The following is a 16,857-nucleotide window of genomic DNA, read 5'->3' as shown; positions in this document are numbered from 1 at the left end:
TATATCTGCATCCATTTGTAAATCTGCAGCATAAGTCATAATCTCTGAGTCTTTTCTATTTTGGGGGCTCGTCCTCCTAGTCATTCTGTTGATGGGTGTTTGAGGGAATGTGTTGAGTCCAAATTATTGACCAGAACCCAAGCAAGATGCACCTGTTTTCTAGGGACCTTAGGTTTGTCTTGTTTTCCCAGCCTGTCTTCTGCGGGAGGGGCCTGCCACGCTGTTACTCAGGCAACCCTGTTTGGGCGGAGTTGCCCTGCGCCCCTGTGGTGGGGGATGGGCTCAGCGGGAATCAGTCTTTGGGGCTTTTGTTCTCTGGTGCCTTTCCCTGGCGGCTTTCCGCGTCTCTTCCGCGAGTCAGAGCAGAAGAGACCGTTTCCAACCCTCTGCCTCAGAGCAGAGAGACCGCAGTGTGTTCCTCAGTGAGCTCTCCAGGCCACACCGTCTCCGTTTCTGTCCGTGCTGCTATAAACTGCAGCGGCCTGGGTTGTGCGCCCCCCCGCAGCGCCCCCAGTCCTGCCTCCAGGTCGGGGCACGTCTCTGCCCTTTGTGCTTCTAAATCCGCCAGCCGCTCCCAGTTCGTGTGCGCGACCCCGCTGCTCGGGGTTTCCACCCCGGGGCCTGCAGTTCACGGGCGCGACCCCGGCGCACCGGGTTTCCGTCTCGGAGGCTGCAGTTCGTGTGCGTGCGACCCCGCCGTTCTGGGTTCCGCCCCGGGGGGCTGCCCTAAAGTCCTTTCCCGCCGCTACCCGTCTGCGAGTCTGTGCCCCGTCCGCAGCGCGCGAGGCTGTCACTCACCGGCGGTGTAGGAGCCCCACGGCCAGGCACCCTCCCGCTGCCATTTATCCTCCGATATCTGCCCGCGGAATCACGGCTCCCAGATTCCTACCTCAAAACCAACCACCTGCGATATTCTGTTTGTAGAGATCCAGATCTTCTTACATCTCAGGCTGGTTTCGTGGGTGCTCAGAGTGGTCTGGTGGATATCCAGCTCAATTCCCGGGACCGGTTGGAATAGGGTTCCTTACTCCTCTGCCATTTCCCCCCCTCCTCTTAAAGAAATTTTTTAATTGAAGTATACAGTTGACACACTAGAACTTCAGAATTTATAATATTGTAAAATGGTTGAAATTTAATTACTCACTGAATGCTAATTGAGCTGTTCTGCTTAAGTAATTTTTTAGTAGGAAAAATTTTATAGACTGCTTTATGTAATGCTAATTTATGTTCATTAGCATTTGAAAGGAGAGAGTAATTTGCCTTTTTAATGATTTGAGAGTGCTAATACCCTATTTTCCTTGTTCTTGTTTTGTATAAGGACCTGACCCTACATTTCTTGTAATTTTATTTTATATGTTTCACTTAAAATGTAATGTTAAAAAACTTTTAGCCCATTGAGAAAATTTCTTAAGTTTTTAACTATCAAATTTAAAAATAATTATCATTATTTCCAAAGAATACAAGCATATAGGGGGAAAGTGTTACTTCTTTAACTTCAGGATTAAGAAAACTTGAGCATGAGACAATTCATTTCACCACTTGCCCCCACCCCCATCTCCCAGATTAGCATGTTTGCATTTGTTTATTTCTCCTTGGTTCCTACCTTGTTACTCCAGGTCAGGCAGAACCTGAAACCTGCCTGGTGCGCATGCCTTCTCCCCCATCATTTTATTTTATCATCATAATGTTTGTTTATAGCACCTCTTACAGTGAAAGGGAGGGTATATTTACTAATCATTTGTATTTGTGTTTTTAATGTGCATTACCTCTTTTTTTCCTTTTAATGACATTCTATACTTCTAAAAAATAAAAGCTTTTAAACTGTCTATTGGCTAGTGTGATTTTTAAGTATGATATTTATTTGAAAATATTAACTAATAAAATTGTAGAGCAAAGCCTTGGCCAGGTCTTTTTGAGGCATCTGTTCCCTGATGTAGTGTTACGAACATTATAGATGACCACGGATCGTAATCTTGCTGTATGCTTACTGGGGTGCTTCAGGGCTTATGAACTTGTGGAATTTTACTTTTGTAATTTATAGTCAACTTATTCCTTCGACCTGTGTACTTAGTTTACATTTTCAGTTCACGATTTGATGCGAAGAAAAATTCCTCTTTGCATATGAATTTGTTCCTATTTCGAGGGGGAAATCTAAAGAATATGAGATAACCCCTATTAGCTAGGAGTTGGAATTTTCAGAAACTGGAACTCAGTAGTACATATATTTCAGGCCTGGGTTTGATTATAGAGGTCTTTTAAACTCACCTTTATGGTTCCTATCTCTGAAGAGCCAGCTTCCTGCAGGTGGCTGGTGAGTGCCTTCGGCATTTTCACACGGCAAGGAGAGAACACTTCCATCCTCTTCCTGGTCTCTCTCCCCCGCTCAGGAACCCTTTACACTTTATCGATATTTTCTGTAGCTCCATTGGGCTACATATATTCATGTTATTTCTTTAAAGTATTAGTGAAAGAAGTTCATAATAAAAGCAGGGAGAATACGAGGTTTAAAGTCACAGGGACAGAAGAAACAGTCCCAGAGTAGGAGGAAGGGTGTTGTTTTCCAGCACTGATGTGATGTTCATCTCTGTTTCAGAATGGGTGGTGTGGTGGTAAATGCTCTGCTAGAAGGTACATACAGAGTGCCATGGAGGCGCAAAGGGAGGGACTTTAGAGCAGTGCCTTGAAAGATCATTAGGTGCTAGCTAGGCATGCCAGGCAGAGGGCACCTTGTCCACGGGCATGGATGGGAAGAACTTCTGGAACATAGAGTATGTGCGTGAGGTTGGAGAGAGGTGGGGCAGGTGGACAGAACCTAGTTTATCAGGTGCCTCCTGTGCCATGTTAATTGTTTTCTCCATTTTTGTCCCGAGTGTGGAATAAATCATTGTACAGTTTTAAATGGGGGAATAGCATGACTGCATTTGCATTTTAGAAACATTATAATACAGGAAATATGGAAGAGGCATTGGAAGGGGCCAGTCGCAGGTGAAAGTCTGTTAGGGACTTCGTGCTGCTGAGGAATGAAGGGACCCAGGACTCTGGCTGTAGGAAAGGGAGGGGGGCTTGCAGCTTTGTGAGCTGTGGGAAGGAGGACATCCGGGATGACTCTGGGTATCTGTCTTGGGTAGCTTGGGGGGTGGAGATACTGCCGCGTGTGAAACAGAATCTAGAAGAAGGACTAACCAGAAGTTGGTTTGAACATGAAAGCATTTAAATGGAGCTGTCCCAATAGGCAGGTAGTCAGAGAGATGCAGTTGAGAGGGAGATTTGGGTTTGAGGTAGGGATTTGGACATCCTTGGTATTCTGTGTGGTAAAAGTTCTGGGTGGGAATGAGACCTCCTGGGCAGTTTCTGTTGGGGGGTGAGCTGGAAGGAAGCCGAGGGGAAGGTTCTAATGGGAGACCCATGCAACTGGGGAAGCAGGAGACCGGAGGGGTCTAGCAATAATGGTCATCTCTATTGCTCGGTTCTTGAAAGAGAGGATTGAGAGCTGGGTAGCAGAATAGCTCCACTTGACTTGTCGTGGTTGGAGATGATCTTGGAGGCCACTCAGATGCACTTGCCATTATATTTCTTTATTGATCTTTCTTTCCTTCTTTATTTCTTTATTTTTTTTTTTTGACAGATAAACTTAACCAGATACTGTGTTTTCATTAAATTCATTTCCTGACGGTAGACCCTGACATAGCTTTCTGTTTATTTGTTCACCAAGTGTGCTGTGAAGTGTACCCGGGGAGTACCTTTGAGTCTGGCCTGGCCCCTCGAGCCCTCACCTCCCCCCCGAATGTTCAGGCAGGTCCAAACAGTTGAAGCATACCTGCGCTGCAGCCCCATCCATCCCTGCTCTCCCGGGAGTGCTTCTGTTTTTGGGGGCAGTATTGTATGTGCTCCATCCCAGCCTTTTCAGACTTCACTCTTGAAGTAAGTCTGATAAATTCCTTCATGTGTGACTAAACCTCAGTGTACTTCAACAAATTTGTATATTTTAAAAGGAATCAAAGAATGAATCTCTCTGACTGGAATTTCATATTTCAGAATACCTGTGGAAGAAAGAGATTTTTAGGGATGGTACTATCTATTTACTTCCTTCCTTACATTTTACCTATTTTTTAAAAATTGAGTTATAATTTCCATATAACATTGTGTAAGTTTAAGGTATATAACGTGTTGATTTGCTATATTTATGTATTACAATAAGATTACCCCTGTAGCATTAGCCAATACGTCACGCCATGTGATTATTATTTCTTATTTGTTGTCAAAGCAGTCAAGAAGAGGTGGTACCACGTTCTTTTTATACTATAATAAGTTTGGCCAGCCTCACTTCACATTACCATTGTCAAAAATAAAATTAATAAGGAGGAGTCTGCTTCACAGAATAATGAACCAGTCAGTTTTTGAACCAGTTATAAAAATGAAATTTGTATGTTCTAATTTACAGAATCTCATTAAAACAATATTCGGGGCTCAGGAAAGTCTGGTTTGAGCTCTGTGGTTGGCTGACCCCTTCCCAGGCATGCTTTTGGGAAGGTCCTCAGGACCTTCTCAGATGACTCTTCCATCTCAAGTGTGCTGTTCAGTAGAGAGCCTGGTCATTTTCTAGCTAGGGCGCGTCGTACTCGTTCCTCAGTGATAGAACCAGTGGGCAGGGCCCCAGCAGCCACTCAGTCGGCTTTTGTCTGGTTTGAGAAGATTTATTACTTCATTGGATGAGACTGTCATTCTGAGTACCATGGTGACCCATAAAGGATCATGAATTTTGCAATTATACCTAAGTCATTTCAAATAGAAATTTGTATGAACCAAACATCTCATAAAAGACGTTAGGCTCCGGGCACCTGGGTGGCTCAGTCGGTTAAGTGTCTGCCTTTGGCTCAGGTCATGATCTCAGGGTCCTGGGATCGAGTCCCGCGTCGGGCTCCCTGCTCAGTGGGAAGCCTGCTTCTCCCTCTCCCTCTCCCTCTCCCCCTCCCCCCTGCTTATGCTCTCTCTGTCTCTCTCTCTCCCTGTGTCTCTCTCTGTCAAATAAATAAAATCTTAAAAAAAAAAAAAGACGTTAGACTAAGATTACAAAGTTGCAACTGTAATTGTGCTAATTCAACAAAAAATATTTATGGAAGTATTTCAATGATATGGGAAGACTTAAAGACATTGCATGTTTATTTGGTGGAACTCTACACAATCATCGCATATTTTTGAAGAATAATAACAAAGGAAGTGACTGTTTTGTTAAAGGAAAAGGACTACACAATTCTGAATGCGGTATCCCGTTTAAAAATAAATTCACAAAAAGTCTGAAATAAATTACATAGTAAAGTAACGATCTTCCTGAAGAAACATAAAATCTTTCCTTCTATTTCAGCTAATCTTCCAGTGCCAACAATTGCAGCGATAGATGGACTTGCTTTGGGTGGTGGCCTTGAGCTGGCTCTAGCATGTGATATACGCGTAGCAGGTGAGAATTAATCCTATCAGAAATGAGGTTTGTGCTTACTCTTCAGATAATTCCAAATATTTTATTCTTTTCTGTTGTTGAGTAGAACATTTAGAAGAAGTCACCCGTTGGGCTTGATGAAATATTGAAGATTCCCAGTTAAGAAAACAGTCTGATAGAGTCTCTTATTGGCCTTAGCAGTAGGGGAGGAGAATGGGAATTGGGTCAGACAGAACTGAATTTGAATCACAGGCCCTGTCCTTTTCCGATCCGTTTCCTCCTCTAAAATGGGGGAAATGGCAGGAGCTGTTGTGAAGATCAAGTGAACTAATCTGTGGCATGTGCCCAGTCCAAGCACTTAATTCTTGTCAGCTACAGGAATGATAACTTAATCTCTTTGAGGTTCACTTTCTTCTTGCTTGGTTTCCTGTGGGTCGGATGAGGTGATGATGAAAATAATACTGAGAACACTTAGTGCTGGCTGCGTGCTGAGCGCAGACCCGGTGCCAGCCCTGCTCGAGCCCCTGACGTGTGTTAGCTCGCACAGTCGGCCCACTAGCCCTCCGTGATAGGCGCTCTCTGGTGCTGGAGGAAGCCGGGGCACGGGGAGGAGACGGAGCAGGCCTGGAATCAGTGGCTGAGCTGGGATTGGAACCCAGGCAGTCCGGCGCCACGGCCGTCACTCCCCCTGTCCTGCGAGAGCCCCGCAGACTGCCACCATATGGTCACACTGGGGTGACACAGAGGGGCCCTGGGACCAAGGACTGGGCGAAGCAGGCAACAGCTGTCTGTCACCATTCTTCCCCCGGCCCTCACTATCACTCCTGGAGCAGCTGCCTGTTAAGACTAGTCAATATAATTAGGTTTTCAATAATTTTTGACTGTTTCTTGGGATTTGTAGCTGCTAGTCCATGTGGACTCTTTTCCCCTTTCCACTTTATTTTAGATCTCTACTTACTTGTCTGAAATCATGAGTTTTAAATGTAAAAGCTAAGGTACATGTAGTCCATTTCTGAAAGAGTGCAGATTCTGGGAATTAGGATATGGGAGGTGGTCCAAGTACATTTGGATATTCAAATAAAGAAATAATTAAGATGTTTTAAAGTAGCCGTGAAAACAAAACATGGAAAGAGGAACCCCGTCCAGCTGTCAGAACAGTAAAACCATTTGTCCAGAGTAACTAGAGATTCGGCCCTGACAGGCTCCGTATCTGATATGATATATTACGCTGTTTGATTTGGAGAGCTCTCTGGGCGGCTAGAGATTCCTGCTTGTCGGACACAGCCTGTGCTCCCCATCCTGAATAAGTAACGGGGTCTAAGCCTGCAGACGTGACTCGGCAGTATCAGGTCAAATCATGTAGTCATAACCCTGGTCTTTCTGCGTCGAAAATTAATTCACTGCCGAGCAATTTTTAACAGGAAATGTTACGTGAATCTCTTAATGTATATCACTTACAGTGTTTACTATTTCCATAACTAAATGCCTTCTGAAGCAACTTTTAAGAAGATTTGTGATGCAGGTTTAATTAGTAAACAGAATATTTGTAGCTGATTTTACTAACTTTTTCAAGTCATAATATTTGAATCTGATGGTATGGATTTTACTTAATTTTCTTCCTTCCTTTTTAGCTTCCTCTGCAAAAATGGGCTTGGTTGAAACAAAGTTGGCAATCATTCCTGGTGGAGGTATGAATTGTTCACGCCCATTGGTTTATTTTCAACAACAGGGTATAAGGCAAAAGGGTGTTAATTGAAAAGGCAGCATTTTCGATAAAGAGACTAATACTATATTGTTCGCTCTTGTAGCAAAGTCCTTATTCAAAATGTGCTCTTTCAGCTTAGGTAGTTGAGAAGATGCTGGGTATGTTGAGTGTTGCTCTCTTTTTGTGGTGTCTCCTGGGCTTTTCTGTATAATTTCTTAATTTTTAAATTATTGTATCGGTCACATTTTTCTTGAAGGATTGCACTGATATTTTGAAACTTTTGTGTGGGTATATAAATGTGCATGCCCTCAGAGAGCGGCCCGCACGTGGTCAGACCTCATTGGAGGAGCGGGTAGGGCTTGCCAGGCTTCGTGCAGGTTTTTTGTGTTTCGGTGCAGCAGGACAAAAGTTGGGGTTGGTGGGTGCCTGAATTTGGAGCTGAGGTGTTTCTTCTGTCACTTCAAAAAAGGTAGGTGAGCTGCGTTTTGGGAAGACTCATTTAAGAAAGCACTTTTCCAACATTGATAATGAAATCTTGTATCACCCAATAAATCTGAAATTTTGGTTCTTTTGTCTGATGAATTTGGAGCTATTCCCGTTTCATGAAGTCGTTCTCTCAGAAAGTAGAGTTCATTTGAGATGTGCACATTGAGAATTTATTAGTATATGAATTAAATAGCAGTAACAGTTTAAAAATTAAAAGCAGTGTTTGAACACTTCAGGCATGTTTGTACCTGGACAGGTTATAAAATTGTCTGTTTAACCTTCTCGTTAGAAGAGTGCTTATCCTGATTAGGGTGGATAAGGAGAAATTAAAACACAATTCAGTGAAACTGGTGACTACCCAGGTCAATGTGTAAGACTCACTAAAAGGTTTCTACTTCGGTGGTCCATGAAAATGCTATTCTTGTGGGTAAAGCACTTGATATCTGCCTGTTCGACCATGCCAGTCTTGTTCACGGTGACTAATGAAAACACTCAGAGGAGGATTTCTATGGAAATGGATCCAACTGAAAAAAATTATCAGGTAACTAATACTGGAAGTAAAACAAGCTTTGGAAAAAAGATGATGGTATGATAGTGTTTCTGAAATTCTTTTAAGAAGCAAGCTTTAGTTGGTAATTAGGGTTTAGCTAACCCTAGAAGGACAGTGACTGTAGTGGAGTGGTGACACCCCCCCCTCCCCAAAGATAGGACAGCCTGGAACCTGTGAGTGTAACCTTACTTGGAAAAAGGGTCTTTGCAGGATCTTAGGGATCTTAAGGATCTTAGATGACCTCATTCTGGATTATCTGAATGAATCTTAAATGAATGGATCTTAAGTCTCATAACAAGCGTCCTTATAAGAAGAGAAGAGGAGAAGCAGGAGAAGGTCCTGTGAAGACAGAGATTAGAGAGAGGCATTTGCAAGTCCAGGAAGGCCAAGGATTGCTGGTGGCCACCAGAAGCTAGGAGCCTCCAGAAGGAACCACCCCTGCCAGCATCTCGAGTTTGGACTTCTGTTCTCCAGAACTGTGAGAGGAGACTTCTGTGGTCCTAAGTCAGCAAGTTTATGATGATTTGTTACAGCAGCCCTTAGAGACTAATACAGTGGTGTTTAACATTTCGGTGATTTTTTTCTGGACAGGGAATTAGTGGGTGGCGAGCTAAGGGGTGGGAAGAAGATGAACTTGGTAATTTGGATATTTATCATATCTCGAAGATGAAATGTTTTGTATTAAAACCACAAGAAGGTAGAACGGTTGCATGAGCGTACTGTTGGCGCTGGTTAGAGGGAAGAAGCCTAATTGACTGCACTACAGAAACACGAGTGGTAGCTCTTCGCTCATGAGCCGGCCGTGCCTTTTGAGGTCTAGGAATTAGCATTTTCTTTCCAGAGTACTGAAGTTCCCTAGGGTCCTCCTCAATCAGGGACCCGTTAGTTAGAACCCACTTGTTGTAAATTTGATTCATTTTGGATTGTGTATTCTCATGATTACCATTATTTCTAAAATTTTTATTAAATGAATTTTTCATAAAATTCAGGATGCTTTAACGTTTTCCCATCTACTTATAAAGGATCATCTTCTGTCTTTGCCGTTTTTCCTAAGTGAGTCTGAGGGAGTGTATTTCAGTTGCTCCTTTAATTAATGAAGCTTTCAGGTTCATCGCTCATACACATGTAGCTATTGTTACGTTGCACTTTCTGTCGAGAGTGAGTCGAATTTCTCTTTGAGACCACATTCACGTTTCGATGAAGAAAGATGCATGTGGACATTTTGGTTCACTTTCACATTTGTGTGATGGTTACTGATGCACCGTAAGTCGGGCCTAGTTTTGATTTTTGTTTTTTTTTCTTAAACAACAGCGCAGTTTCTTTTAAGCAAGGTTTAATGTATTATCTAAAGGAGCAGTTTCTGAAATTTTTGTGGAGAAAAATCTTCTTCTGGATATTTTGATCCACAGGTATTTTCACCGTATCTTCTTTCTCCCCTTCCTTTTCTCATAGATGATCCTCATGAAAATACCGCTTTCTTTTCTTTTCTTTTTTTTTTTTTTTCTTAAAGTTGGTTTTAAATTGATGGATTTGCCACGGCTCATGTGATCCCTGAGATGTCCTCTTTTGGTCTGTGAACTGCTTAGAAGAGCTTCTTAGAATAGACACAGTAGACCATGCTTAGTTTCTTCCTCCCTTGTTGGTGGACCTCTTAGCTAAAAGAAGATGCTGAACTTGCTTCCTCTTGTAGATGCTGCTCGAGCAGCGTGGCCCTCGTCCCTGAGCCCTTGTCACTGTCCGCAGCCCCGCCTCTCATCCGTTTCACGCAGGACCGGCCACACGGGTAGAAAATGGGGGGTGGGGGAGAGAATATTGTGGAAACAGTAAACGCTTTGCTTTCCTAGTCAAATGAAGACTGCAGTCAGTTCCTCAGGGTGGAAAGTCTAGCTGCATGCAGCCTGGAAACTGGTGCTGCAGGTCTGGTAAGGTTGGCCCTCCCAGCTTGTACAGGCCGCAGGCCACGCTGGGTGGACTCTCCAGAGGGGTGCTTCTCCAGAGGCAGCAGCACCCCGGCTGTCCTGTCAGCGTCACTTCTGCCCCTTTGTGATGACAGTTCACCGGGAAACCTTGGACCAAAGACTAGCATTTAGCTTCCTTCAGTTTTTTTTTTTTTTCTTTTTTACTTGAACCTGAGTGACAATATGATTCTTTTTAAGATATATTTTGTAAATGTTCTCAAAGCAAGTTAAATTAAAAATGATTGTTTTGGGGAGAATAATATTCCTAGTGAACAAGAGTATTAGTGGGCCATTACTATAATGTGATTCTTAGATGGGTATTCTAAATTTTAGTGTTTACGAGAAAAAGATTCAGTGATGACTATTGAAATTATATAGTTAATGAAAAGGAATGTAGAAACATACTGGATCTGAATTGAACTTCTTTAAATAGTATTAAATCAGATGTAATTAGAAAAATTAAATGTAACTGACTGTCATATACTCAAGCCAGTACTTTCACTTATGGAGCACTGGGTGTTATACGCAAACAATGAATCATGGATCACTACATCAGAAACTGATGACGTACCGTATGGTGATTAACATAACATAATAAAAAATATATATATATATATATTTGATTATAGACAAATACTATAAAATACAAAATACAATGTTAATGATTGAAAGCACTAGCCAATTTAAAAATAATTAAGATTGTTCCCAAGGACCTTCCCACAATGTCCTAAATTATATTGGGGATCTTGGTACACCACACAGCTCTAGTTTATCCTCCAGTATCTTCACCTTAAAGAAAGCAGCTACACCTCCTATGTTCTTCCCAACTGGGAGAATGCTCCAGTAGTGTAAAATAAAATTCCCTTTTAGAAACAGCTCCTCAAATGATACCACCCTTCAGCACATTTGTAAGAACCAAGTAAAACAAGTTCAGAGGATTAGAATTCTTTTGACAGTTTAGGAAATTTCTTTTAAGTGTGCGCAGAAAATGGTGGCAGACTGCCTCATTCCTGGCCTTTGTTTCTTGCCTCTTCTATTGGAGGATTTGGGGTTTGTGTCAAGAAACCTTATTATAACTAAGATAGCTGTTAGGGCTTCTTGCTTGGGCACACACCCCTATGACAGGATGTGTAGTACTTTCACTGCTCTGTGGCTCTCTTTTATTTCCTCCAGCTTTTTATTTTGGAAATGTTCAAACTTCAGGAAATTTGAAAGCCAGAAAAATGAACCTCTTTACACGCCTCACCAAGATCTGCCCATCCCCATATGTCTCTCCTCCTGCTGCCCTCCTCCCAGTCTCATTTGCACTCCATTTGTTCTTGCTGAGCCATTTCAAAATGACCAGGTGGACCGTTCGCTGTACCAGCATGCCTTTCCTAGGAGGAAGAACAAACCCTTATAATAACCACAAAACTAGTACCACACTTAACGATATTAACATTAATTTCAGATTCCCCACGTGTCTCAAAGTGTTGTTTGCGGTGGTTTTTGGCTTTGCTTTTTCAATTCAGGATCCAGTTAAATGTCATGTTGCATTTGGTTAGGTCTATGGGGTTTTTTTGTTTTGTTTTTTAAATCGAGACAAGTCTTCCATCTCTTTGTTTTTTATAACACCTTTTTTTTTTTTTTTAAGAATTCAGGCAAATTATCTTACTGAGGTTTACACATTCTGGATATGACTGAGTCATTTCCTCAAATTTAGATGTAGGTTAAAATATTTAGCCAAGAATACTCAATGGGCCGTGCTCTGTTTTTCATTTTCATTTTATGCAATGGCACTTGATATTAGGTTGTCCTACTTTGGGTGACGGTAATTTTGATCCCTTAGTTCATGTGGTGACTAACTACGAGTACCCTTTTAACATTCTTTTTTTTAGAAACTTTTCAGGAAAAGAATCTTTAATAACTCTTATTGGCATTGACCATTGCCCAAATTAAAAAACGAGAGGCAGGAAATGAGAGTATTCAGGTGTCATGGGAACAGGGTGAGGGATGGGAGGCATCTCTGTTCATCTGACTGTAGGCCGTGCTTTGCAGTAAGGCCGTTTCTTGGCACGGTGACCAGGAACTCTATTTAAGGTGTGTCTGTGAAGTAATGTGGATTTTTAGATCCTGCATGCATGTTGTCCGGAACACCGTAGTCATTTTGGAAAGTTTTGTTTATAACCTTTGTTGAAATCTTCTCAGAATTTACATCAGAATGTGAGCTTATTCTTTTGAATATCCTTGGTAGTGACTCATCTTTTATCTTATGAGGGTGAATTTGATTTTCATAAATAGCAAAAGACCTTTCTGTGCCAAATCTGATTAATAAGGTCAGACTGTTTCAGGAGGAAGAAAAGTGTAACAACAAAAAGAAGACTTCTTAAGAGGTTCATGTAATGTCAGACATTTACCTGTGTTGTAAACAGTGGATAGCACCGCTGGGCTTAGTGGACTGCTTCCCGGGTGACCTCTGCAAAGGCCAGCACTCTTTTGTTCTCTGAAGTTAGGGGTGTGTGTGTGTGTGTGTGTGTGTATGTATGTATTTTAAAAATTTTATTTTATTTTGAGAGAGGCACACAGAGCAGAGGGAGAGGGAGAAGCAGACTCCCTGCTGAGCAGAGAGCCCTCCATGGGGCTTGATCCCAGGACCCCAAGATCATGGCCTGAGCCAAAGGTAGACGCTTAACTGACAGAGCCACCCAGGTGCCCCAGTTAGGTGCATTTATTAACACACTTCTTACACTGCAGACTCTCATGTCTTTGTACTTTAAAATGTAATTCAGTGACCACTTCTAATTACAGTGTTTGGAAAGTTATTTGTTGACTTTACACTGTTGACAGACCAATTTGCTAGTTGCTCTGGAAAAAACATACATATATGTATGTACATACAGCAGTGTTCCCTTTGAAATGCACGTGTCAAATCTGTTAGGAGAGATAAAATATACAAGTATCATAACTGCCCTTTACTAAAATTGTTGGAATTGAACAGGAACAAGGCAATTTACAACTGGGAGTTGTGAGTTTGAGAAACTGGTGTGGATTCTGTCAGCCCTCAGTCTCAGTTTACAAGGCCTATAAGGTGGCTTCTCAGCACTTGTCTCGGTCTCCTGTCCTCCTGCTGTGTGCTGTGCTCACACACTGTGTTCTGGGGTATTTATTCTTTTAACACAGTAAGTATTTGTTGAGCCGTGCACTGGTTGACCCTGGGCGTACGGTACAGCTGGGAACGAATGGGGCGAGATCTCTGCCGCCATGCAGCTGATACACCAGCAGAGAGGCGGTAGGCATGGCAAATAATACGGTGTGAGTTATGGCAGAAGTGCAGAGTGCTGTAGAGAAAGAAATAGGGGAAGGGGCCTGATGACGGGGAGGGGCTTGCCCTTTAAAACGGGGGGTCAGAAGAAGCCTTACTGAGAAAGTAACATTGGAGTTAAGACTGACGGGAATTGAGGAAATTAATCGTACAGACGGAAGGAAGAGCATTTATGTCTGCAACGCCCCCCCGACGCTGCCACCATACTGGACGGGAGGAGACTGATAGCAGGGTCTGTCAGAGAAGCAATAGGGGGGCTGCATCGGGCTATTACTGCTTGCACCCTGAAGGAGAGGGGCCCACAACGGGTTCTCAGCAGAGGGCAATGCAATCTTAGGCTTTTAAAGATTTGTCTGGTCTCTGTGTCAAGAGCCCACATCAGTGGGGCCAGGTGAGTGGCAGGAGCCCATTCCTGCAGGGAGCCTGTGGCTGTGCTTCAGGCGGAGGGTGACGGGGCCTGGACTGGGGTATGGCGGTGGAAGTCGGGGGTGTGCTTCAATTTGGAGAATCTCCTGACAGGTTGGGGGAGTGTAAAGAAGGACTCCATGGATTCTGGCTGGAGTAACTGAGAAGAAAAGGTTCCCTTCAACAGAAAAGTGGAAAGAGCAGATTTAGAAGAGACAGTGAAGAATATTGTTTGGTTAAAAATAATTGTTAAACATCCAAGTGCCATATTAATTTAAGCAGTTGGTTGTGCAAATGTGGAGTTTAGGAGAGTGGTCTGGGCTAAAAATAAAAATATGAATTCAGTTTTTTCCTGGCATCCGCTGGCCTGGTATAAAAAAAAAATCCCAGAAATGGACATTGGCACAGCCAGAGAGAACTTCAGGAGAATCTTTCTCATTCAGGTTTGGGAAATGGGAGACGAATCTCTTGGTAGTGAGCGTTGTGGCAGCCAGGACCCAAAATGTCAGGAATTCTGAGGGAAGAGAACCTTCCTCAGTCACAGGAGCTGTTGTCTCAAGGGGGTGGGGGCAAGTTCCTGCTGCTTTGTTTTTCTCTGTCCTTCTGCATTTCGCCTTGGACATACATGTAGTTGTTGGAAGTGCAAGATAGAGCAAGGTGTGTACAACCTCAGTGTTCTGGATGGAGGTCCCAAAAGGGGGAGCCCCAGGGTATCAGAAAGGACCAAGAGATGGTAAAGAGGGGGTAAACACAGGAAGGAGATCCCATCAAGTCGTTTGTGAACTCCTGACTCACTCTTGGGCTGTGCATGTGTGTCTCTGATGCTAAACAGCAGATCAGACACGGAGAATTTGAACCAAGAGATGGACCACTGCCCAGATCTGAAACTGGCCAAAGTCCTCACAAACATAGCAACGCTGAAACCACAATCCACAGAAGGCTGGTTGGAATGTGTAGCCTGAATACATTTAACATTGACTGAATGCTGAGACAAAAATGTCCAGGCCAAAATTACTCAGCATATGAAGAACCTGAAAATCTCAACTTGCATGGGAGAAGACATTCAACAGATGCCATCCAAGATGATAGATGTTAGAGTTATCTGAGAAAGATTTTAAAGCAGTTACTGTAAAAATGCTCCAAGAAGTAAGGGTGAACTGTTTTAGTTTCCTGCTCTTCACCTGGTTAATGCAGGAGGGATTCCTGTTCAAGGTTCCTGGGAATGACTAGACACTTAACACCTGACTCCAGAGAGATGTGATTGATAGTAGTTTCTTAGTCACATATATTCCCATTCCAAAGTAGGAGGACACTGCAAACCCCGCACAGGGCCACAAAGAGGTTGTGATCTGGAGCAGAGTGATCCAGCATGCCTGTGAGAGGCAGGCTTTGTAGTGACAGGAGGGTGGGCTGCCTCCTGGGTCCCACGGCAGGATGTGGTAGGCTTGTTTTTTTTTTTCTCTTTAAATTTTTTTTGAACTCAGGAACCTGAGATCAAAAGTCGCATGCTCCACTGACTGAGCCAGCCATGTGCCCTGATGGGCTTGTTTGAATGATTCCATGATCTGACGCTGGAACCCACTCCCCAGAGATAAGTAGGAACCCTGCCTGGTCTCTTTAATGAGGATGATTGTTTGCCTAGGGGACTTTTCCATGGGAGCCGAGTGGGGATGGGAGCTTGTGGTCAGGCCATTTGTGGTTCTTCTGGTTTCCCTAGATGTTAGGAAGCATGTGATATTGGGCCTTAATTTTAGGCCTTATACCATATGGACAAATGGAAATACAGCAAGTTTCAGAAAAGAAATAAAAGATAGAGTACCCTACGTTAGGGCTGAAAAATACATTAGCCAAAATAAACAGCAGGGTGGATGGACTGAATACAGAATAGAGATGACAGAAGAAAGAGAGAGTGAACTTGAAGATATGTCAGCATGACACTACCTGGCCATGTTGGCGGTCCTGACACTCATTCTATTATGATTTGTGTTGTTCCTGAGTGGTGGTTTGCTGTAATTTTTCTTATTTTTAAGATATCTTTAACAGCTCTACATTATAATTGAAGTGCAATGAACTGCATGTATTTTTAGCAAAAAAAATTTGGTGAGTTTTGATATGTGTACACCCGTGAAACCATAAACAGCCAAGATAATGAATATCACCCCCAAGAGCTTTTTCACACAACCACTGAACCACTCTCTCTCACTGTAGATTTGTTTTCATTTTCTAGAATTCTACATAAATGTTATATTATATTCTCTGTAATCTTTCCTTTGTCTGGCTTTTTTATTCAGCATAATTATTTTGATATTCATCTATTTTGTAGTGAATTTCAATAGTTAATTCCTTTTTATGACTGAATGATATTGCATTGTATGGGTATACCACAGCTTGATAATCTGTTCACATTTGGATAGATACTTGGCTTATTTCCAGTTTTGGGGGTCTTATGAGTGAGGCTGCTGTACATACTTGCACAGAAGCCTTGGTGTGGACATACATTTTCAGTTATCTTGGGTAAATGCTTAGGACTGGAATGGCTTTATATGATAAGTACGTATTTATGTTTTTAATAAATGGCCAAACTGGTGTTCCACTTGGCTGGACCAGCATGTGTGAGAGTTCCCACCAGAAGTGATGAGAATTCACTTTTCTTTTGCATCCTCACCAAGGCTTGGCACAATCTTGTTGTGGATGTGATTTGCAGTTCCTTAATGTCTAATGATGTTGAGCATCTTTTCATGTGCTTACTTGACATCTCTATTTCTTCTTTTTTGATGTATCTCTTCAGATCTTTTACCCATTTATTAAAAATATTTTTATTTATTTGTTTGAGAGAGAGAGAAAGAAAGAGCAGCAAGTGTGGGGAGGGAGAGGGACAAGCAGACTTTGCACTGAGTGTGGAGCCTGATGTGGGGCTTGATCTCAGGACCCTGAGATCATGATCTGAGCTGAAATCAAGAGTCAAGACACTTAACTGACTGAGCCACCCAGGCATCCCTCTTTTACCCATTTTTAACT

General features: G+C 42.7%; 1 protein-coding gene across 8 annotated transcripts in view; it reads left to right on the top strand.

Moving 5' to 3' along the window:
• Window positions 1-16,857, top strand: part of AUH (AU RNA binding methylglutaconyl-CoA hydratase) — a 182,609-nt gene that overhangs the window by 62,447 nt on the left and 103,305 nt on the right. For 7 of the 8 annotated variants that reach the window (XM_032427615.1, XM_032427613.1, XM_032427609.1 and 4 more), the window contains 2 exons: window positions 5,363-5,455; window positions 7,066-7,122. In XM_032427615.1, coding sequence (XP_032283506.1) covers window positions 5,363-5,455; window positions 7,066-7,122 — 150 coding nt within the window. The remainder of the gene's footprint in view (window positions 1-5,362; window positions 5,456-7,065; window positions 7,123-16,857) is intronic. The other variant, XM_032427610.1, reaches the window with a different exon arrangement.

Source organism: Phoca vitulina, unplaced genomic scaffold (assembly GCF_004348235.1).
Source record: "Phoca vitulina isolate PV1807 unplaced genomic scaffold, GSC_HSeal_1.0 scaffold37, whole genome shotgun sequence".
NCBI classification, from domain to species: domain Eukaryota; kingdom Metazoa; phylum Chordata; class Mammalia; order Carnivora; family Phocidae; genus Phoca; species Phoca vitulina.
Note: the sequence above shows the minus strand (reverse complement) of the source record. Positions and strands in the feature narration are given on the sequence as shown.